General features: G+C 40.5%; 1 protein-coding gene across 3 annotated transcripts in view; it reads right to left on the bottom strand.

Annotated features, from left to right (window-relative positions):
* NLRC4 (NLR family CARD domain containing 4) overlaps nucleotides 1-24,202 on the bottom strand; it is a 41,596-nt gene that overhangs the window by 4,508 nt on the left and 12,886 nt on the right. For 2 of the 3 annotated variants that reach the window (XM_079109949.1, XM_079109950.1), the window contains exons 5-8: nucleotides 19,131-19,223; nucleotides 16,663-16,833; nucleotides 14,499-14,591; nucleotides 13,243-13,410 (exon numbers count right to left, since the gene is read on the bottom strand). In XM_079109949.1, coding sequence (XP_078966075.1) covers nucleotides 13,243-13,410; nucleotides 14,499-14,591; nucleotides 16,663-16,833; nucleotides 19,131-19,223 — 525 coding nt within the window. The remainder of the gene's footprint in view (nucleotides 1-13,242; nucleotides 13,411-14,498; nucleotides 14,592-16,662; nucleotides 16,834-19,130; nucleotides 19,224-24,202) is intronic. The other variant, XM_079109951.1, reaches the window with a different exon arrangement.

Genomic DNA, 24,202 nt, shown 5'->3' with positions numbered 1-24,202 from the left:
GCTTTTGTTGGTTTTTAACCTTCTCTAGCCACTTCAGGAAGTTCCTCCATTCCTTGCATAATAGGGCACCAGGAAGTACCTCCTATGATGGGAAGGGTAGAAATCCTGTCCTGATAACAAAGAATGCAGCAAGCCATTTTAGTGTTCATGCTTTATTCCACGCTAACCAGTTTAGATGCTGTCTTTCAGGTCATATTCCACCACGCAAATTGGGCCAACATAAAAACATCAGGAATTCACATAACCTTATGAATTGTGCACCTTACGTTGTGCACAGTGTCAGCCCTACGTCTATCATGGCCTTTTCTGGTTGACTAAGTTCACTCTGAAATATAGGGTGGAAAGTCTGGCACACTGAACAAGGAAACTATTCCTTGTTAGGTTTGTACTCTGGACTATCACCTCAAATTGCAAAAGATGTATATGCTTGGTCTGTTGATCCACATTACTCTGCTCATTCCAATTTATCTTAGTTCTTCTGTACCTCATTCTGCTTTGAGCAAAGAGGTTATATATTAAACTTGTGTTGCTTGAGAGGATGCATGAGATTAGATAATGGTATGATCTTACAGAAATGAAGGTTCAAGGTTCAGTTTAGATTCCAAATAGGAAAAGGTGTTTCCTGGACAAGAATTTTTAAAAGTCCCTTTCCATTGTCTCCATGCAGAAGACCACTACTTCCCACAGACATTTGACAAAGGAGAGCAAGGCATGGTGGTGTATGGAATCCCAGTCACTTGGAAGCCGAGGCCGGAGGGGCAAAAGTTCGAAGTCAACTTCAGCAACTTAACAAATCCCTGTCTCAAAATTTTAAAAAAATATATGAAGGGCTAAGGATGGAGCAGGAGTTGTGGTTCAGTGGTAGAGTGCTTGCCTGGCACGTGTGAGATGCCGGCTTTGATCCTCAGCACCACATAAAAATAAATAAATAAAATAAAGGTATTGTGTCCATCTACAACTAAAAAATTATAAGAAAGAGAAAGAACTGAGGGTGTAGCTCAGTGGTAGAGCACCCCTGAATTTCATTCCCAGTGTGACCAAAAAAAGACAAAGGAAACCAAAGAGTTCCAGTTACAGCAGGAAACATTCAGTGCCATACAGCCTATGTTAAGGTTAACAAAGACTAAAAGTTCTCTGCCACCGATAATGAGAGCTCTAGGACAGGAATGGTCATTCTTGTCTGACCCCTTTATGTGAGTAGAGGCCAACCTGCTCTTAACCCACCTTCAGTACAGATATTGACCAACTCCCTGGTGAGGAGGTCTATGAAAATGGAGTCAGATGTCACTCTGGGGCCGTGTGCAGTTCACTCAGTGCGAGTATAATATGTACTGTGAAGTGCTCACCAGCCTGTCCTCCATGTGTGCCCATACTTTCATTACCTTCACAAAGCTTCAAGTTCAGAAAGTTCTTTAGGTTCTTCTTTAAATACACCTGAAGTGAGTGGGCCCTGCCTGACTACTCAACACTAGAAGCAAAAAGGGGCAGAAGCAGTTAAGGCTACTTGCCATTGAGGCCATCCGTGGGCCCTCCTTTCTCTGCTTTTATTTCCTTGAAAAGTGAGGCAGGCTACTGGTGGTTCTCCTGCGGAGTATCTGGGTATGTAGCCAATCACATGCCAACCTCCACTGCTACTAATGGGCTGAATTTTTGTAAGGAAATGGAAGTGATGTGTGCATCTATGCCGTCACTTTGAAAAACGGTCTAAATGGATGCATACAGCACAGACACTCCTCCTGCCTGGACTGCTCATTTCTGGACTGTCACAAGGTCATTAGGGTCAGTTGTGGTATAGTCAAGTCTCAGCCATACCAGTTTAACCTGTACCCAACCTGACTAGTACATCAGTCCTCATTCTCCTTTCCTCTTCCCTCTAGGGCTCCTCTTTATTCCTTGTAGGGTGGCTGTCTCCCTGCTCTCCCGTATGTACATGTCCTTTCTGCCTTTGCATCTCTTTTCCATATGCTGCCAGCATGGCATGAGCTCAAGGTGCTGGTTGCCAGTTGGTATGTTTATTAAGCCTCCATCTCCAAGGAACCGCCCCTCTCCTCCTCAACTAGCAGAGCAGATTTCACCACGTGAAGGGAACTTAAAGAACTTAAAGCCCATTTCACCCTTAGGAGAAGGTACTAAGAGAGCTTCTTGGGTAGTTAATAGAAAGTATGCAAGCACAGGAACCAAGAACAAGTGACACTTTTCATAATCCAAGGGTAGCCTCTTGCTCCTTGATCTGCAATGCTTTCGCAATCAAAGAGCCAAGTAGATCTGAGAGAAACAGAATCACAACATTTAGAGCTGTCAACTGTATGTGGGCTGCGGAGCCGGCAACTGGCCCAATTAAAATCCAGGCAAAATCTCAAGTGCTCCGGGTAGATTTGTGAAGGTTCCCTGTACTCTAGAAACTCGTTATTGCCCTGCAAGTTCACCTGAGCCAGCGTCTGAGCTCTTCACTCATCCTTTATTTCCTTCTGGCAAACACGTTGTAGTGCCTGTCGTTATCGCAGATTGTGCGGGTTCTGGGAGACGAGAGGATTACACTCCATTTATGTATGATCTATCAAAATGTATAAATGCATTTACTGCCATGTACAACTGATTAGAACAAACAAAATTTTAAAAATTTTTATTAAAAAGGACAAATGTGGTCCCTGGCTCATTGGGTTTACAACACAGTGAAGACATCTGCCTAGAAAGTAATTAGATGGCTGGTGGGGTGCTGTGGGTAGGCAGGGTGTCCTGAGAGCATCAGCAAATGGGACATAAATGCTCCAGGAGAAGATTGGAGGATTCTTCTCAGGAGAAACTGATCTGCTTCCAAGAGCAGAAAGCCGTTTTGCTTGGCCGATCAGCCCCTAGTGAGCTAACTAGTCAGAGTTACCCCTCCCTCAGACTCAGAGCTTCCTAGCAACGTGTGCCGGCCTGGCCTCGTTCTAAAATGTGGAGAGAGCAGTACAGGATTACCAACCAGAAGAGAATGGCCTCCAACAAAGACGAACACAAAACACCAAACAAAAAAGGAGCTCCAGGGTGGACGTGAAGCTCAGTGGGGAGTGCCTGCCTCACAGCACAGGTTCAATCCCCAGGCTACAAGTCCGAGTCCATGTTGTACTGCTATAACACAATACCACAGATTGGGTCATTTATAATGAACAGAAATGTATGAATTCATGGCTTTAGGGGCAGAGACCTCCAAGACCAAGGGGTGTTAGTTTCTGGCAAGGGCCTTCTTGCTCTGTCTCCTTAAGGCAGAAAGGGAGGGGGAGGGGGAGGGGAGGAGGGGGGAGAGAGGGAGGGGGGGGACAGAGAGAGAGAGAGAGAAGAAGAAGGAGGAGGAGGAGGAAAGGGGAGAGAGGGGAGGGGAGGGGAGGGGAGGGCAAGAAAGAGAGACACAGAGGTGCTCTCAAACCCGCAGCCTCAAGCACTTTATAATTGGCATTAATCTGTTCCTGAGGAGGGAGCGCTCATGACCTGAATACTTCCCAATTAGGCTTCAACTCCCAACACTGTTGTTCTGAGGATTAAATCTCCAACACATGCTTTGAGGAGACACATTGAAACCATAACATAAGGCAACACAGAGAACAGGAAAAACAAATTGCAAAACCCTATTTCTTTTTCAGAGACCCTAAAAATTACAATATACATTAAAAAAAAAAATAAGATGCTTTTTTTTCCCCCAGCACTGGGATTGAACCCAGGGGACACTCTAACTGAGATAAATCCTAAGCCCTTATTTTATTTTTTATTTTGAGGCAGGGGTCTCATTAAGTTGCCCCAGCTGGCCTCAAAATTGCAATACTGGGTAGCTGGGATTACAGGATGTGCCATGTCCAGCTTTTTTGGAGAAGAAAGCAGATCTTGGAACATAAGATTATTTATTAATGTAGTAGAATGATTCAACCAGGATTTGCCCAAAAGCTTTTAGAATATAAGTGTGTGATGGCTCTATTTTTGAGAACAGGCTGAATAATAAAGTTCAGCCTCAAACATTTAAATGGAAAGATCCCATTAACAAAGGGTTTTGACAAAGCTGGTGAAATAAATCCCTGAGCTAGCAATGATTTCTTGCTGGTAGTACTAGATTGCAAAATTTTGAAGAAGAGCAGAGAGCCTAGGACTAAGCTCTTGAAAAGTAGGAGCATATCTGGGAAGAGGAAGTGCCATTGCAAAGGAGACTAAGAAGTAGACAAGGTGGCATGAGGCCAAGAGGACATTTTGAAAAGGAGGGAATGCTAAGTGCCAACTCCTGCAGAGGGATCAAGTAAGTTAAACATTTTTGAAAAATGTCCTTTGAATTAAGTCACACTGATGTGTGTAAGAGTCAGACGGAATGAGTAGGAGGTAGCAGATGATCAGGAAGTGGAGATACACTGACAGCACATAAATTCTTTTTTTTTTTAAGTTTTTTTTTTTGTAGCTGTAGATGAACAGCATGCCTTTATTTGATTTGCTTATTTTTTGTATGCAGTGCTAAGGATCGAACTTGGTGCCTCACGTGCTAGGTAAGTGCTCTGTCACTGAGCCACAGCTCCAGCCCCTATAAATTCTTAAAGAACTTTTATCCTGTAGAAGAGAAAACGGTAACAACAGGAAGTAGATAGGACTCAGGCAATTTTACTAACAGTGGGAGTGGTTTGAGCAACTTTAAAAACTGATAGGATGGCTGGGCATGGTGGTGCATACCTGTTGGCCCAGCCGCTCAGGAGGCGGAGGCAGAAGGATCACAGGTTCAAAACCAGCCTCAGCAATTTTGTGACACCCTCAGCAACTTAGACCCTGTCTCTAAATTAAAAATAAAAAGGGTTGGGGATGTGACTCTGTGGTTAAGCACCCCTGAGCTCAATCCCCAATACCCCCACAAAAAAAAAAAAAAAAAAAAAAACCAAAAAACTGATGGAGCAAATAACCAGGAGCACAATAAGTGTCCCTGAAAAGAAGTAAAATCTTGAGCACAGCTAGAGAAAAGAGACTGGCCCTGGAGAGCAAGGGAGAGATGGGCTACGATGTGGCAGGAGGAGAGGAGAGAGCAAAACCACACCCTCCGTGAAAGAGAAGTGGGAGATGGTGCACTGAGGAAAATAAGGCTCAACAGACTTTTTGCAGAAACTGTTGAATGCAGAAGCACAGTAAGTTTGCCAGAATGTTCCGAAGGATGTGTTCGCTCATTGTTTGAATTGGCGTCAGGTGTGCAGAGTCAGATGGCTCTCCAACTCACCCATCACCCACTCCCTCTCTCATGAATCTCTTGCCCTGTCTGAAAACAGAACGCAGACCAAACTTGGCATTGTCCCTATTATACGCATCTGCCTCCTTCCTAACCGGAGGACACCCTGTTCCGGTTTTGGTGCTCATCATTCCTTTGTATTTTCACTTGGTCTACCGACTCAAACACTAATCCCTTCTAGAAACAGCCTCACAGAATTAATGTTTTACCAGGTATCTGGGGATCCTTTAGTCCAGTCAAGTTGACACACAATCAACACAATAAATAAGTCTCCATTACAAGTAGTGAAATCACGACATGCTATCTTTTTTTTTTTTTTTTTTTGGATTAGTCTTGCTTTGATCTATTTTGTTACACTTTTTTTGAAGAATCAACTTTAAATTTCGCGAATCTTTTCTATTGTATTTTTTCTGTTTTGTGGATTTACCCTCATTGTCTTGGAGTTCACTCTGTTCTTTTTCTAAAGGAGAAACTACTTTTCAGGCTTTCTCGTTTTGTTTTGTTGTGTTGTGTTGTTTTGTTTTGTTTTGTTTTGTTTTGTTGGCAGTACGGGGGATTGAAGCCAGCATCCCTCACATGCTAGGCAAGCACCATGCCATGGAGCCACACTCCCAACCCTTTTGAAAATTTTATTTTGAGTCACGATTTCACTAAATTGCCAAGGTTGGCCTTGAACTTGCGATTCCCCTGCCTCAGCCTTCCGAGTTGCTGGGGAAAACAGTGGAGTGCCCCTGTACACGGCTCCTTTCTAATTTTTCTGCAGGGAGTGGTGGTGGGGATTGAAGCCAGGAGTGCTGTACCACTGAGCTACATCCCCAATCTCTTTTAATTTGTTATTTGAGACAGGGTCTCACCAAAGTGCTTAGGGCCTTGCTGATTGCACAAGCTGGCTTGAACAAGCGATCCTTCTACCTCAGCTCCCTGAGACGCTGGGATTACAGATGTGCAATACCTAGCTCTTATTTTTAATGTAGCAATTTAAGCCCATAAGAATTTCCTGCTTTTGCTGCATGCCACAAGGTTGATGTATCGTTTAAACCATTTGGTTTTTAAACATTTTGTTGAAGTTTGCCACTGTGAACTTGTAAATTATCTATCTGCCAAATTGTGTGACCTTTCTTCTCCAGCAGCCTACGTGTAGGTACAAAAAAAGGTTAAAGTGAGGACCACCCAGGATTGGAGTTTTGCTGGAAAGTGCTCCCTATCCACAGTATTTCATTTCATACCTCCTATCCCATATCTCACTTTCTCCCTGCGTCTCACAAGGTAGTCTTCGTTTACTTAGAGACTCTGTCTCTCATTACCTCTTCATTTGATTATTGCATCTAACACACGTATCCTTCTCTAATTGCCATTGCCACCTTGACTTGTGATACTGGACCACGTGTTCCATCTGTTCGTTCAAGAGCGTTTTCAAGGACAGATGTGGACACTAGGTGGTGAGAGAAATCAAGGCAGAAGGGGGCTGAGAATGGAAAGCAGTGAGGTCCAGGGACCGGAAGACCCAAGGAAGTGAGGAACTGGTGATCAGGAGGCATTGAGCAAGTACAATGGACATGAAGGAGATTGCCATTTAAGAGTGGAATATCTGAGACCTGTGACATGGCGCATGCCTATAATCCCAGCGGCTTGGGAGGCTGAGGCAGGAGAATCTTGAGTTCAAAGCCAGCCTCAGCAACACCGAGATGTTAAGCAACCCAATAAGACTCTGTCTCTAAATAAAATATAGAATAGAGCTGGGGTTGTGGCTTGTTCAGTGCCTCTGAGTTCAATCTCTGGTACTCCCCCGACCAAAAGAAAAGACTGGAATATCTGAAGTTAATATCTTGGAGGTAGAACAACCGTAAATTAATTAAATGAATGATCATAACCTGGTCATTCCATGCTCATGGGGCTGGATGAAGGAGAGTGGATGGGAAGGTTACTGAAGAGGAAGGCCCAGCGTGTGGCTTCACATGAGAAGGCCTGCCAGTGTAATGGGAGGAGTCGGGGCAAGCACATGCTAAAGTCTCCAGTGAACAAGGAGAGGTGGCAAAAATTTCATAGCAATAAAGTGACAGAATGTGAGCCAGCCAAACGGCTGAAACCTGGTGGAAGTAGGAATATTTAATGAGGTTAGAAAAGGAGTGGACTGGAAAGAGCGGTGAGAAATCAAGGAGAACCTGACTTGCCTATGGACTTCAAGAGGCATGAAAAATCAGAATGAGCTCAGTGCAGTGGTGCACGCCTGTGATCCCAGCGACTCAGGAGGCTGACACAGGAGGATTTCGAGTTCAAGGCCAGCCTCAGCAACTTAGTGAGACCCTCAGAAACTTAGTAAGAACCTATTTCAAAATTTAAAAAATAAACAATAAAGGACTGGGGATGCCGCTCAATGGTAAAACACCCCTGGGTTAGATCCTCAGTACAGATAAGAAAGAAAATGTGGAGAATGCAAAGTGACTACTTACAAGTCCAGCAGGGAGGGCCAGCAAGTGTCTAGCACCTTTGATAAGAAGGTTCTGTTTCGACCCTGCATCTCATAGAAGGAAAAGTAGGTCCGAATCTTCACCTTGTGGCTTAGGATCAGACTTCCTTAACAGGACTCCCACAGCCCAAGAAATAAAAGCAAGATTCAACAACTGGGATAGATTCAAACTAAAAAGCTTTCTCTCAGCAAAGGAAACTATCAGCAATGCGAAGAGAGAGCCTACAGAGTGGGAGAATATCTTTGCCACTCATACTTCAGATAGAGCACTAATCTCCAGAATCTATAAAGAACTCAAAAAATTCTACACCAAGAATACAAATAATCCAATCAACAAATGGGCTAAGGAAATGAACAGACACTTCACAGAAGATGTACAAGCAATCAACAGATATATGAAAAAATGTTCAACATCTCTAGTGATAAGAGAAATGCAAATCAAAACTACCCTAAGATTCCATCTCACCCCAGTTAGAATGGTGATTATCAAGAACATAAGCAACAATAAGTGTTGGCGAGGATGTGGGGAAAAAGGTACACTCATACATTGCTGGTGGGGCTGCAAATTAGTGCAGCCACTCTGGAAAGCAGTATGAAGAGTCCTCAGAAAGCTTGGAATGGAACCACCATTTGACCCAGCTATCCCACTCCTTGGCCTATACCCAAACGACTTAAAGTCAGCATACTACAGAGATACAGCCACATCAATGTTCATAGCTGTTCAATTCACCATAGCCAGACTGTGGAACCAACCTGGATGCCCTTCAATTGATGAATGGATAAAGAAACTGTGGTATATATATATAATGGAATATTACTCAGCTATAAAGAATGATAAAATTATGGCATTTGCAGACAAATGAATGAAATTGGAGAATATCATGCTAAGTGAGATAAGCCAATCTCAAAAATCCAAAAGACGAATGATCTCGCTGATAAGCGGATGATGACACGTAATGGGGGGTGGGAGGGAGGCAAGAAAGGAGGAAGGAAGGACTGTATAGAGGGAAAAGAGGGGTGGGAGGGGTAGGGGAGAAGGAAAAAAATAACAGAATGAATCAAACATCATTACCCTATGTAAATAAATGTATGATTACGCAAATGGTATGCTGTTACTCCATGTACAAACAGAAACAACATGTATCCCATTTGTTTACAATAAAAATAAATTTAAAAAAAAAGAGAGAGAAAAAATTCAAAAAGAAATGTGACAGAGCACTCACCTAGCACATGTGAGGCCCAGGGTTCAATCCTCAGCACCACATTAAAAACAAGTGATATTGTGTCCACCTACAACTAAAAAAATTTTTAAAAAGAAAAGAAAAAAAAAAGAAATATGATTGGGCTGGGGATATAGCTCAGTTTGTAGAGTGCTTGCCTCAAAAGCACAAGGCCCTGGGTTCAATCCCCAGCACTGCCAAAAAAAAAAGAAATATGATTAATAATAGCCAAAAGGTAGGAACAACCCAACTATCCTTCAACAAATGAATGGATAAACAAAAGGTGGTATATAGGTACAATGAACTACTATTCAGCCTTATAAAGGAACAAAAATTCTTATGCATGCTACAATGTGGTTGAACCTTGAAAATAATATGCTAAATTAAACAGATACAAAAAAACCACATATTATGTAATTGCATTTATATGAAATTTCCAGAAAAGGCAAATACAGAGACACAGAAATCAAAGTAGTGGTTATCAGGGAATGGAGAGGCAGAGGGATTGAGGAGAACAGTACATGGAGAAGAATTCCTTTCTAAGGTAATGAAATGTTCTGAAATTGATTGTGCTGATGGATGCTAAACTCTTCTCTTTTTTAAAAAATATTTTTTAATTATCAATGGACTATATTTTGTTTGTTTATATGCAGTGCTGAGAATCGAACCCAGTGCCACACATGCTAGGCAAGTGCTCTTCCACTGGTCTACAACCCCAGCCCTCTTCTCTCTCTTTTATTTTTTATTTTTTTGGTGATACATGGACATCAAACCTAAGACCTCACACATGCTAAGCAAACACTCTACCACTAAGCCACACACCCAACCTCACAGAATCACTTTTCATCTAGAAATTACTCAAAGGTCTGTCAAGAGCAGAATGGGAAAATCAGTTGTGGTATAGTCCACAGAAGATTTTATTGCAATGAGATTGAACTGCAGCTACATATGGTTGAATCTCACACATAAGAAGCAGACATAAAAGAATACATACTATATCATTCCATATATAGAATATAAAAACAGACCAGTCTAATCTATGGAACAGTGGTTACCTTTGGGGAAGAGGGAGCTATGGAGTTGATCATCTTCCATCTTTTGATCTGGGTGCTGGTGTTTTCACTTTTTGAAAATTCATCACACTAGGTACTCTCATGTACTTTTCTGTGGGTATGTCATGCTTCATTAAAGAGTACGAAACACAGGGTTTGAGCACTCAAACCTCAGCGGCTCAGTGGTAGAGCACTTGCCCAACGTGCTTGAGGCCCTGAGTTCCATCCTCAGCAGCATGTGCACATGCACGCACGCGCACGCACACACACACACACACATACACACACACACAGTGCAAAACAAAATGAACCCTATCTTTATCTTTGGCTTCTTCTATTGGAAGAAATGCCATGATTCATAAAGTGGGAAATAAATCTGTTCTCCCTGATGTTCGTAGAGCTCAGTGGTAGAAGAATGGAATGAGAGGAATTTTTTTCAGAATTCCTAGAGGATTATAAGAGATGGAGATAGAGGACAAGGCCATGGACAGGCAGCTGGAGCCTGAGAGGGCAGAAAAAAATCAGGCATCTTTTTGAGAGTGGAGAAGGGTCAATATTAAATTTGAGTAACTGGCTATTCAGAGCTCTCATATAATGCCACCCACAAGCATTCAGTGACCCTGCTACCCCCATAAGCATATTAGGGACTCTTATAGAATTAAGGACAAGTGACTGTTCTCCCCATCTGGGTCACTTGGGGAAGAGGGAGGAGGAACCACTGCAGGAGGCAAGACGACCCAGATTGAGAGACAACAGGAGCAGAAATGGAACCAGAAGTGACCATTGGAAATAGAAGCCCTGGGTGTAGGCTGACATCTTGGGCAGAGTATGAATTAGGGAAATATTTGTTTTGTTTTGTTTTTCTTTTTCTCCAAGCTGCAAGGTATTCCCTCCTTTAGAAAAGCATTAGATAGCAGGCCATATAGCCCGACTTGTAGCGTGCCTGCCTCGCATGCTGGAGGCGCGGGTTCGAGTCCCCAGCACTGAGCAATTGAGAAAAGCATTAGATATATTTCATGGGTGGCAACTGGCATTTTAAAAAGTAAAATAAGATAGAAAAAGAAAATAACTGTATCACATGGCAAAATAATTACTTTTGTGAAAATTTGTATGTATATGTATGTGTGTTGTAGATCATGAGATAATTTTTTTTTTTTTTTTTTTTTTTTTTCGGTGCTGGGGATCGAACCCAGGACCTTGTGCTCGCAAGACAAGCACTCTACTGACTGAGCTATCTCTCCAGCCCTAAAATGTATTTTTTAAAAATTTTTAAAAATTATTTTGATACTGGGGATTGACCTCAGGGGCACTCAACCATTGAGCCATATCCCCAACCCTATTTTGAATTTTATTTAGAGACAAGGTCTCACTCAGTTGCTTAGCACCTCACTTTTGCTGAAGCTGGCTTTGAACTCATGATCCTCCTGCCTCAGCCTCCCGAGCTGCTGGGATTACAGGCTTGTACCACCGTGTCTGGCAATAAAATGTATTTTTAACTGTGAGTCACAGTCCAAAAGCCTGAAACATCTAGGCTTCACAAGAGGGTGAGGAAGAGGAAAAAATATCTAACCATGGAGGAGATATGTAAGTTGGGTCAAAGGGAGTGTAGGAGAGGGTGACAGACAATCTACAGGAGGGACATGAACAAAAGGGCTATTGGGGAACAGTGAGAAGACCCCATATGCAGTTCATGCAGGCAGCGGGTGTAGCAGAAGGTGAAGGAGGACAGCAGAGCAAGTGAGGCTCCATTGTGGAAGGCCTCACGTTCAAAGCTGAGCATGCTGTTCTGTATTTTGCAAGCAGAGAAGCTTTTGGAGTTTTGAAGGATACTAACTCTAGTAGCTGTCGCCACAGAGGGTAACGATAACAGTACCATTTATTGATCATCTTCTTACTTTACATGCACTACCTCAACTACTGATCAGCACATAATCGCTAATATGGTAGGTATTATAATTGTCCTCTATTGGTAGAGGAGCAACCTGAGGCTCAGAGCATTTAACGTGTTGCAGGTCATCCATCCACCAAGGGGAAGTGGTGGCCAGGTCTGTCTGATTCCAAAATCAATGCAGCTAACCTCTTCATCAACAGAGACTTAGGAGGAGCTAGACAGAGCAGTCCCAGCACCTGAGTAGACCAAAGGCAGGGGACACTTGATTCTCACCTTTTGCAGACGGTAGTCTACACCTCTGGGAGGTAAAGGAAATGGCTGGAGGACAGAAGTGTCAACTCCAGCACTCTCCTCCTCTTTCCTCAACTCCTCTTCCATCTCAACCTTTCGACCTTTTTTCTTTTACTTTTTTTTTTTTTTTTTTTTTTTTTTTTTTGGTACTGGGGATTCAACCCAGGGGTACTTAATCACTGAGCCACATCCTCAGCCCTTTTTATTTTTTTTATTTTGAGACGGAGTCTCACTAGTTGCTCTGGGTCTCACTAAGTGACTGAAGCTGGCTTTGAACTTGCAATCCTCCTGCCTCAGCCTCCTGAGGCGCTGGGATTACCGGTGTGCACCTCTGCACACAGTTCAACCCTCTTTATGTCTAAGCTTCTTTAAAAACCAGGTATAATAATGGTTATCTTTTATGGGGTATGTTGATAATTCTACAAATTCTTTTCTTAGAAAAATCTGAGAATAAGTCACTACTAATGAGTTGTTAGTTTTCATTCATTCTTTGGCTTGCAATTTACTTATTTATTATTTGTGGAGCTGGGAAGTGAACCCAGGGCTTCACACATACCAGGAAAGCACTACACCGCTAGAGTCATATCCCCAGGCCTCACTTGCAGTTTAGAGTAAGTCATTACACCTAAATTTCCAGAAATCAGCTGCCTCCCTTATTTACAAATGGAGGCTAGAAGTCACTAGAAGACTAAAGCCAAATGGTAAATCATTGCCTAGTTCCGTTCTTATTTCATTAAACGCGCCATCTCCTTCTCTGGTCTGCGGCAAGCCTTAGGAAAGGGCTTCCTGCTTACAGATTCGTAAAATCCTAAAAGACCTCTACCAAAACATGCCTCCTCACAAGCCTGGACTCCCTCCAGGGCCTCTCTTTCCAACTCAATGCACAAGGTTTGATTCTGTGGGTAGAGTGCTTAAAAACCTGAACGAAGATCAGTGTTTCAAATCATCTCACTCCTCAACATGTGTGAACTCTCTCTGAACACATTAAAAAAAAAAAAAAAAAAGGAAGGAAGGAAGCAAAATAAAGGAGCATAATAAGCCCACTCAGAACTTTCATAGGGCCAACCTCTTTTTCTCTTGACTTTGTGCACACCTACCTAAAGCTCTGATCTCTGCATCAGTGAGTCTCCAGTCTTTCAGCCCCAGCTTGACAAGCTGTGAGGCCCTCCCCAGTTGCTCCAGCAGGCTGGTCAGGCTGACTCGCACGTCCCTGCAGCAGGGCAGCATCAGCACAGTTAGCTGTTCCAGGACGTTCAGCCTGCCAACTTGAAAACAGAGCAGTTCAGGAACTAGGCTACCTCAAAACCGAAGGATGAAGAGATACGGAGGAGGGAATGATCTCTATGTTTGGTGGCTCTGCAGCCCTCTCCATCTGCAATGAAAATCTACTTGTTTGATGGTTATTTTAGGGAAAACATTCAAACACACAGAAACATAATGCAAAATAGTGTAATGAAACTGTACGTACAAAGAATCCAGCTTTCAACAAAGAGCAGATCGTGGACAAGTTCACTTAATCCTGACCTGATTCCTGATTCCTTCTGTATCCCTCTCCTCCTCTTCCTCCTGCTCTTCTATGCCTCCTCTTCTTCCTCTCTTCTCTTCCTCCTCTTCCTCTTCTTCATCCCTCCTCTTCCTCTTCATCCTCCTCCTCCTCCTCTTCTTTTCCTCCTCTTCTTCCTCTCTTCCTCATCTTCTTCTCTCTCTCTCTCTATTTTTGGTACTGGGGACTGAATCCAGGGGTGATTTACCACTGAGCCTCATCCCAGCACTTTTTATTTTGAGACAGATTCTTGCTAAGTGCTGAGGCTGGCCTAGAACCTGCGATCCTCCTGCCTCAGCCTCCCACTGCTGGGATTATAGACCTGTACCACCATGCTTGCCCTTCTCCATTATTTGAAGCAAATACCAAATGTATGCATCAAGGTTTTTGTTTTGTTCGTTTGTTTTTGTTTTTATTATTTTTGTTGTCTTGATGTCGGGGATTGAAACCAGGACCTCACTCATGCACAGAGCTATGTCTGCAACACTGTGATAGTTCTTTTTCTTTATTTCTTTTTGAAATCATAACCACATATCACTACACACCTTCAAAATCTTATCACTACTTTCTTAAGCAAATTGGTCTTGAACTTCAAAGACTAGTTTTTTTGAAGGAGGCAATCATGTGGGACCCTCAGATGCAATGAGCATGTGCAAACTGGCAACTCAATTTAAAAAGGGCTAAAGAATTTTCCCAAGGAAGGTGCATCTGGTAAGGCACCCATGGGTACAAGAGCCCTCAGGACTAGTGTTTCCTAACTATCCATAAACATATGCAAGTATCTGATTTTGGTCAAGTTGTCATTCTTACTCAGTTCCTGCAGAGCTTCATTTCCATCCTTTCCCAGGTAATTTTCTGATAAATCAAGAATGCTCAGTTTGACCAAATTATGAAGATTCTGAGCTGAAAAACAAAATATAATAAAAAGATTTTCAGATAACTATGTATGCATTTTTAAATATCCTTAGAAGAATTCTGATCCTTGCCTTCTTTGTTGATGGCAATACAAGCTCTCATTTGACTTGATCAACTTAATTATCCCCAAAAGTAACTGGCAATGTGTAACTGCCAACTCTCAGAGCTATGACCAAATGGGCAGATATTCCCTGATCCTGGGGTCTGATTAATAAGCTCCAGGTCACACAGAGTCAAAAGCATCATGGGACATTGTTGTTATGTCACCACAGAAAAGCCACTCAACTTAAACCTCATTTTCGGCATTTATCTAATGAGGTGGTTGGAATACACTGTGGGATTGCTTCCAGTTCCAAAATACCCTTAATCTCATGGAGAAACGAAAGATCAAAAAATAGATGAGCTGTTATTTTTATACCTTGGCCTAGATGATTTTGTGGACATCATAGTTCTGATATTAACAATAAAAACTTAGAACTTTTTTTTTTTTTTTTTTTTTTTTTGGTACCAGGGATTAAACCCAGGGGTACTTAATCACTGAGCCATATCCACAGCCCTTTTTGCATTTTATTTAGAGACAGGGTCTTGCTGAGGTGCTCAGGGTCTCACTAAGTTGTCGAGGCCAGCTCTGAACTCGTGATCCTCCTGCCTCAGCCTTCCGAGCTGCTAGAATTACAGGCATGTGCCACTGTGACCCCCAAAACTTAGAAGTTAAAAAAAATAGATAAGGGTAAAGGAAAAAGAAAACAAATAGGATAGTAGCAGGTGCAAATCATGCACACTTAAGTACATTAAGTGTGAATGGACAAAACACTCCAAATAAAAGCAGAGATAATCAGAACTGAAAAATAAAGGAAGACCATCTCTATGCTCACTAGCAGATATATATTTTAATGACAAAGACAAATATGTTGAGATTTTAAAAATACAGAAAACTACTCTGCCTGCGAACACTATATATCAGCATCACTCTTGCTAAGAAATGCTTGTTTAATTTATATATTTATTATACTTGCTTAATCAAGTGGAAGCTTTTCCTATCAAAAATACTTCAGGGCTGGGGATATAGTTCAGTTGGTAGAGTGCTTGCCTCATAAGCTTCAAGGCCCTGGGTTCAAATCCCCAGCACCAAAAAAAAAAAAAAAAAAGAATACTTCAAACAATCCCCTTTTAAAAAATTAGACAAGTTTCATGAATATATACATTTGCTATTTTCACTTTTAAGCTGGTTGCTTCCTAGTAGCAAGTAGAGAAATAAAGGTATATGCTCATCCTTCTCATGTTCTCAGTATTTGTTTAGCCTTTTCCAACCATGGGTTTGTTTGCTTTTCCTTTGAAGTGCTGGGGATTGAGTCCAGGGTCTCACATCTATTACAAAAGTGCTTTACCACTGAGCTAAACCCCCAGCCCCAACCATGGATTTCTCTAGTTGGAAATTTCTATTTGTATACAAATGTTTTTCTTGCAGTTTTACGCACTGAATTTAAAAGTGTCACACCATCTTTTTTCCAGAATCAAAAGTTTAAAATATCTGAATTGAACAGTTTATCAGAAATATGGAAAGATTTCTCCATAGTTAGTATGCATTCCCTTTGGGGACTCCAAAGACTCGATTCTTATGTTAATGCACATTAACTCCATCGAAAAAGGGCAATGGGTAAGAATCTGAAGCCAGAGAAGATTTAAAGAAATCCTATGTCTCTGCTTTATGCTCATTTTTTATTCATTCATCTAAGTGTTTAATAGGCAGTAATTATATGACATTCTGTGTGGTAATTTCAAACAGTTTTCAAGAAACTATTTCCTTTTCACCTCCTCTCACAGTTACAACATCCTCAACTGTTCTGTAATTCTCTTCTATCATCCATCAATAATTAATTTTAATTCCAATATACAGAAATCATTAGAAACAGAATGGACAATACCTAAGCATCTTTGTGATCCTTTCCAGTTTATTTTAAAATTAAATTTCCATTTGTGGGATTTAGTGAGCATTAGTATAAAAGTCTCACATGTTCTGTTACACAGTTCTCATTCAAGTAATGGAGACAGTGGTTACCTAAGGTTTTCAGAGAATTTGCAGAAAGGCAACAGGAAACTAATTGGATTTCTTCAAGGTCACAGGGTTGGCCTGATATAGACTTGACTATGTAATCCATTCCCTTCCCAATGTCCAACAAGTGGGTCAAACGAAACAAATATATCTTCTTCAGGTTTGTCAGACCTTCAGCTGCAAAAAGATTGAAAGGAAATACATTAGGATACCAAGTCAATTTGATTTAAACATAGATTAATGGGCTGAAAAGAAGGCAAAGAAGAACTGCACAGAGATCTTTCCGTGCTCTTTCTGTAGAGAGACCTCAAGTTACCTCAAGAGTCAGAGTTGTTTTTCTTTAAATCCTCACTTTCTAGTCTCCCAAACCATTCAAGTCCTTTGTATGGAGGTCATTCTCTTAGTAGCATGAGAAGAACTGTAGTAAAATGTGTAGTATTTTAATGCATTTCAGTGTATACTTCTATCATAACTCTTTTGTAAAAGAATTTTTTCACAGCACCTTTATTTTATTTATTTATTTTCATGTGGTGCTGAGGATTGAACTCAGTGCTCACATGTACCAGGTAAGCGCCCGACCACTGAGCAACAGCCCCGGCCCTCTATCATAATTATTTTTATAAATAAGGTCTGGGCCTGCTTTCCCTCTAAACCCCTCAAAAATTCTAGGATGGAGGCTGACTTCAGAGGGACATCAGGGGGACCACCATCCCTTGGGGTGCTTCTAGTGTGGCTATCTACAGCTTTGAAGAGCCCTTCTCGGGACTTCATGATAAGAAGCCAGCATGATGCTTTACAATAAGAACCACATCTAATACAGCATGTTTAACCAGGAAAAAAATTCGTCTAATATCAATAGTATAACTGAAAACATCCTAAACTGTATTTCATTCTTAGGTCTAAAATTAATGTAGAGTTCAGGATTGGTTAGGTGTCACTTTGTGTTGTTACAATATTTTCTTGAATTAATGGTACTCTAGCCTACAGAAAAGAAACATGCAGGTCTTTTCTTCTTTTGCAGGGGATCAAACCCAGGGCCCTGCACATGGCAAGTGAGTGCTCTGCCACTGAGCTACACCCTCTCCCTTTCAGTTTTAATACTGCCAACCTTGCAGAGTGCTGGGAAAGTTGCAGATAATGTATGTAAAGTGCTTAGCATGGTCTCTGGCCTATAGTAAACCCTCAGTAAATGTTAACAGTTGTCACGGGAATACAGATAGCTTACAGGGGTGAGCCTGAGTTTTGGAGTCATTCAAATTTCTGAATTCACTATTTAATAATAGTGTAAATTTGGGCAAGTTAATCAATCTTTTATCTGTGGCTTCAAGGGTCATTATACCTACAGACCAAAACTGTTGAGGATTCAATGAGATCAAGTATGTAAAAAAGTGCCTAGGGGAATTAACCTATCTCACAGTAACTCTTAATAGGGTCAATTATTACTAACATAATTAGATTGGTTTGTTCAAGTTCACATTTTGATTTCTTTTTTTAAAAAATTTTTTTAGTTGTAAGTGGACACAATATGTTTATTTTATTTATTTATTTTTATGTGGGGCTGAGGATCAAACCCAGAGCCTCACCTATGCTAGGCAGGTGCTCTACCACTGAGCTACAACCCCAGTCCAGATTTCGATTGCTTAATAACAGAATCAGACTGTCCTAGAGAGGCACATTTGACCCTTTCCACTCTTTGGGAAAGACCTTGGGCAAGTCAATAAATCATTCTAGTTTCCAGTGGATTTTCTCAATCCTTCTAACTTTGATGACCTGTCCAATTCATAGGCATGCAGCAATGTGTTTCTTGGATACTGGATTAATTGATTTTCTCATGGATCCTGTATAAGGAAGGATGTCAGCCATATTTGAATTATAGGACTGAATTATCTTTGGGCAAGAAGCAGAATAAAAAAGAATACTGCTGAAGGAAAAGGGGAGCATTTTCTATGCTCAGGGAAAGAGGGAAGGAGAGAGACAGACAGAGAGAGAGAGAAGGGGGAGGGAGGGAGAGGGAAACAGAAAGAGAAAGGAGGAACATTGGGCAAAAGCTGCTTCAGTGCTTCAGCAGGAGCCCTGCTTGTCCTTGAGGGCCTGGATCTGTGTGAAGGTCATGGGCTCTGCTTGTGTCCCTGAAATTTTCTTGTTCCACCTTCTTTCCTGCATCTCATTTCATTTATGAAGTTTTACTTAATTACAAAACCACAGTGCAAACCTTTTTACATCATCTTAAATACAAAAGAGTTAATCAGCCGGAGTGGTTTTCTCCTCTAAAGAGGTGACAGTCAGGTGGTGCACAGTTTGAATTAAATGGTACTGAAGGATTGCAGTGGGAGCGTGGGATACGTCCAGGGAAACCAGTGCACTCAGAGTGCACAAGAGCACCTCGTGTAGATGCAGCCAGTGCCAAAGTCTTACGCTAGCCATTCTTAGTATCATACTTAAATTTTAAAAATTAGGGAAAACAAAAATCTGACCTAGTTTTATAGCGTCTTCCTCATTTAGCTTAATGTTATCCAGTATGAGCTTCACAAGGTTCTTCAAATTACCCAAGCTGTCAATCAGACCACCTGCCAAAAAAATAAAGATTGGACATTGACTGTTTATTATTTACTATGTCATTCATTATCACTGTCCTTCCCCACCCCCCCTCTCTCTCTCTCTCTCTCTCTCTCTCTCTCTCTCTCTCTCTCTCTCTCTCTCTTTGTACCAGGGGTTCAACACAGGGACACTTAACCACTGAGCCACATCCCCAGCCCTTTTTGCTTTTTTAAAATTTTGAGACAGGGTCTTGCTAAGTTGCTTAGGGCCTCACTAAATTGCTGAGGCTGGCTTTGAACTTGCTGTCATCCTGCCTCAGCAGCCCAAGCCCCTGGGACTACAGTCATTTGCTACCATGCCTGGCTGTCACTGTCATTTCTAAAACCAATCAGAAAATTTCAGTTTCTCTATGGGCAAGAAACACTCATAATATTCACACAGAAATGTATTTTTTGGTCAGAGAGATGAGCATTGTACTTAATTATGTTTCCCAAATATAATGGAATTATACTAGATGCCAATAACAGAAAGACAACAGGGAAATCTCCAGTCACTTGGAAGTGAAACAGCACACCTGTAAATAATCCTGGGTCAAAGAGGAATTCTCAAGGAAAATTACTATATATATATATAGTAAATTACTGTGTGTGTATATATATATATATATATATATAAATAACACATACATATATCAATAAAATTACAAATAAACAACATAAAGCAATAAATGATGCTGGAACTTTGAAAAGGTCAATAAAATTGATAAATTTCTAGCAAAATTGACAAATAAAGAGGAGACATAAATTACCAATATCAGAAATGAAAGCAGGTATATCACCTCAGACACTACAGATGTTGTAGAATTAATTATACAAGCACACATGAAATGGATAACATATATGAAATGGTCCAGTTCCATGAAAACCACAAACTACCAAAATTTACCTAAGATGTGAGTAGTAATCTGAAGAGTCTTATAAAACTATTAAAGAATTTGGAATTTAAAGTTTTCCAAAAAATAAGAAATCTGGTGCTGAAGATGTAGCTCTGCAATATAGCAAGTGCCTAGCATGCATGAGGCTCTGACTTTGATCCTCAGCTCTACAAAAAGAAAAGGAAAAAAAGAATCTGCCAGAACAGATATTCTCACTTGCAGATTCTACCAAACATTCAAAGATACAGCACCATGTTTATAGAATCAGTTCCAGAAAATAGGAAACACTTCCCAAATCTCATGGGGGTGGGTACTGATGATTGAACCCAAGGGTGCTCTACCACTGAGCTATATTTTTTTTTTTTTTTTTTTGGACAGGGTCTTAATAAGTTACTGAAGTCAAATTTGCAATCCTCCTGCCTCTGGAGTAGCTTCCCAAATCATTTTGTGAAACCACCATTAACTTGGTATGAAACCCAGAGAAAGAGTACAAGAAAATGAAAAAATAAAACATCAGTATCACTCAAGAACACTGAAGCAAAAATCCTCAGTGAGGGGCCTGGGGTCGAGCACTTGCCTAGGATGTGTGAGGCACTGGGTTTGCTATTCAGCACCAAATAAAAATAAATTAAATAAAGGGGGCTGGGGAGATAGCTCAGCTGGTGGAGTGCTTGCCTTGCAAGCACAAGGCTCTGAGTTCAATCCCCAGTACTGCAAAAAAAATAAATAAATAAAATAAATAAATAAAGGTATTATGTCCACTTACAACTAAAATATTTTTTAAAAAATTCTCAGTGAAATAGCAAATGGAATCCACTTATACATGAAAAGAATATTGTTACACTACTACCATGTGGGCTTCATACAAGGAATGCAGGGCTGGTTCAGTAGCTGGAAATCGACCTGTATAATCAATCTGTATGATATTAATAGTCCATGGGAGAATTTGATGCAGAAAACACAATTTATACATCCAACATCTGTTCATGATAAAAATTCTAGCAACCTATAGAAGGAAACTTCCTCAACTTGAAAAAAAAAAAAAAGGCATCTACAAGAAAACTACATCATACTTAATTGTGAAAGTCTGAACGCTTTCTCCCTAATATCAGGAACAAGGCAAAATGTTCATTCGCTCTCACCACTGCAGTTCAACATTGCACTACAGGTCCTAGTCAATGCAATAAGGCAAGAAAATGAAATAAAATAAACACAGATTACAAAGGGAAAAAACCAATATTTTGGAGATGAGACAATTGTCTTTCATGTAAATTTCAAGAAATCTACAAAAACAAACCACTCATAGAACTAATAGGTAAATTAGCAGAGGTGCAAAATATAAGATGAAGACACTAAAATTAATTGCATTTTTATATAGTAGTAATCAACAATTGGAGACCAAAAAAAAAAAACTTTAATGACATTTAAAATGGTTCCAAAAGAATGAAAAAGTTGGGTATAAATCTAATAACATGTGCAGGCTCTGTATGCTGAAAACTATAAAATGGTGATGAAAGAAAGCAAGCAAAATCTAAATAAATGGAAAGAGAAACCACACTCATGGCTTAAAAGACTCAACATGGTAAAGATGCTAATTCCCCCCAGATTACTCAGTAGATCTGATTCAATACCAAGCAAGATCTTAGTAGAAGTTTTTTGGGTTTGTTTTTGTGTTTTTTGTTTTTTGGTGCCAGGGATTGAACTCAGAGACGCTTAACCACTGAGCCACACCCCAAGCCCTATTTATTTATTTGTTTATTTATTTATATTTTGAGGCAGAATCTCACTAAGTTGCTTAGGGCCTCACTAAATTGCTGAGGCTGACCTTGAACTTGCAATCCTCCTGCCTCAGCCTCCTGAGTCTCTGGAATTATAGGCATGAGCATCCACACCTATCTGTGTCTATTGCTTTTCATATTCTTCTGTGAACCATTAGATAGATTACATATTCTGGTCTGAGTTTCCATTTACAAATGCAATATAACTGAAATTTTTCTTGGAAAAAGTATTGATATTAAATAGAAATTGTAATTTTTTTTTTCAGTGCTAAAGATCAAACAAGTTCCCTAGGGCCTCATGCATATTAGACAACATTGAGCTATATCCCCAACCCTAAATTGAGAATTTTTAAGATTTTTGATTTATTGTTGATAAATAAAACACATAAAGCTTTAAGAAAAATGCCATTAAAGGGCAGTGCTGGAAGCTGAAGAACAAACTTATAAAGCCAAAGGGATTATGTAGTTCCCTAGGGGTACCCCTTCCTAATCTGGTCATTAGCCTTTCTTTATTTTACATCCGTTTTTGCAAAGGGCCCTTGAATGTTATGAATGGTGTATGACATTTCATTCTCAGACTGGCCCTTTTTTTGGCACCAGGGATTGAACTCAAGGGTGCTCAACCACTGAGCCACATTCCCACCAGCCCTTTTTTTCTTTTTTTTTTTTAATGTAGTTGTAGGTGGACATAATATCTTTCAATAATTTTATTGATTGATTGATTGATTGATTGATTGATTGATAGTGCTGGGAATCCAACCCCTGACCTTGTGCATGCTAGGCAAGCACTCTTATTTATTTTTATGTAGAGCTAAGGATTGAACCCAATGCCCTGCACATGCTAGGCAAGTGCTCTACCACTGAACCACATCCCCAGCCCTTTTTTCTATTTTATTTAGAGACAGGGTCTTACTGAGTTGCTTAGTGCCTCACTAAATTGCTGAGTCTGGCTTTGAAGTCGCGATCCAAACTGACCCTTTTGATCTAGGAATTACACACATTTAAAGTGTGTGGTGGCATACACCTGTAATCCCAGTGGCTCAGGAGGCTAAGGCAGGAGGATCTTGAGTTCAAAACCAGTCTCAGCAATTTAGCAAGGCCCTAAGCAACTCAGCAAGATCCAGTCTCTAAATAAAATACAAAAAAGGGTTGATGGGGATGTGGTTCAGTGGTTAAGTACCCCTGGGTTCAGGTATATATATATATATATATATATATATCTGACCCAGAAAAACTTACTGCATAAACTGTAAGTAAAATTTCAAAAAGGGGCAAGAAGGTTATGTTATTTCAAGGAGTAGGACAGGTGGGGTCTGTACTCATGTCTTGTCCAAGGAATGCAGAAGCAGATAATGGGGATTTGGCCAACTGTTACCAATAAGGATATGAACACACAGTGGCCAAATCTAACACTTTTCAAGAGAAATGAAAAAACTATATTTTCATGTGATATCTCCCAATTTCAAAAAGGTGATAACTCCCTCGGGGAAGATGGTCATGGCTAGAAAGCATGGGCAGGAAGGACTTTTCATTGTAGGTCCTTCTATACCCCTGACCAAGTGAAAATGTTACCCTCAAAATGAATTAAATTTTAAGAATTGAGAGCAAACTATTGGCAAATATTTTAAAATCTAATTATACATTGTTTATATATGTGGAAATGCCATGTTATAGGTTCCATAAGCTTATACAATTATTATGTGCTAATATGTGTACACGCTCACGCACACACACAACCACACACACACACACACACACACACACACGTAAATTTTTAAATTCTAAACACCCTGTAGGCCAAATTCAGCAACTTTGCAAGACCACTCTAAAAAAATAACTGCCAAGAGGACAAAGATGATCTGTATGAACAAAAAATTCCCAAAATCTTTCTTCTAAATGAACAAACCCACAGTAACAATGGAGCAAGATATACTTTGCCATTTCCCAGATGAGAATCTAGTAACACAGTTAGTCATTAGCTTCTGCAGGTGATTAGCTTACAGGCTAGATTTCCTCCAAGACTTGAAGGGGAGCAGGGTGCCACACTTGGCAAGGAAACAGTGGGTGTTGGGTAGAGAGGAGATGCTGATGGGGGAAGGGTTTGCTGGAGACAAGCTTTGCCTGCGTTATATACTTTACATATATTTTAAATAATAAAACGTGTATACTTACTAATCAGTATATTTTATCTTATTACAATAATATGTACTAGATAATAAATATATTTTATAATATATGATTTTTTTATTGTATATATAACTTTTCGGCTCTGGGACTCTTCCCTGACATTCCTCCC

This window comes from Sciurus vulgaris, assembly GCF_902686455.1.
Source record: "Sciurus vulgaris genome assembly, chromosome: 14".
In the NCBI taxonomy this organism is placed as follows: domain Eukaryota; kingdom Metazoa; phylum Chordata; class Mammalia; order Rodentia; family Sciuridae; genus Sciurus; species Sciurus vulgaris.
The sequence above is the reverse complement of the archived record's forward strand: the minus strand, read 5'-3'. Positions and strand labels throughout refer to the sequence as shown.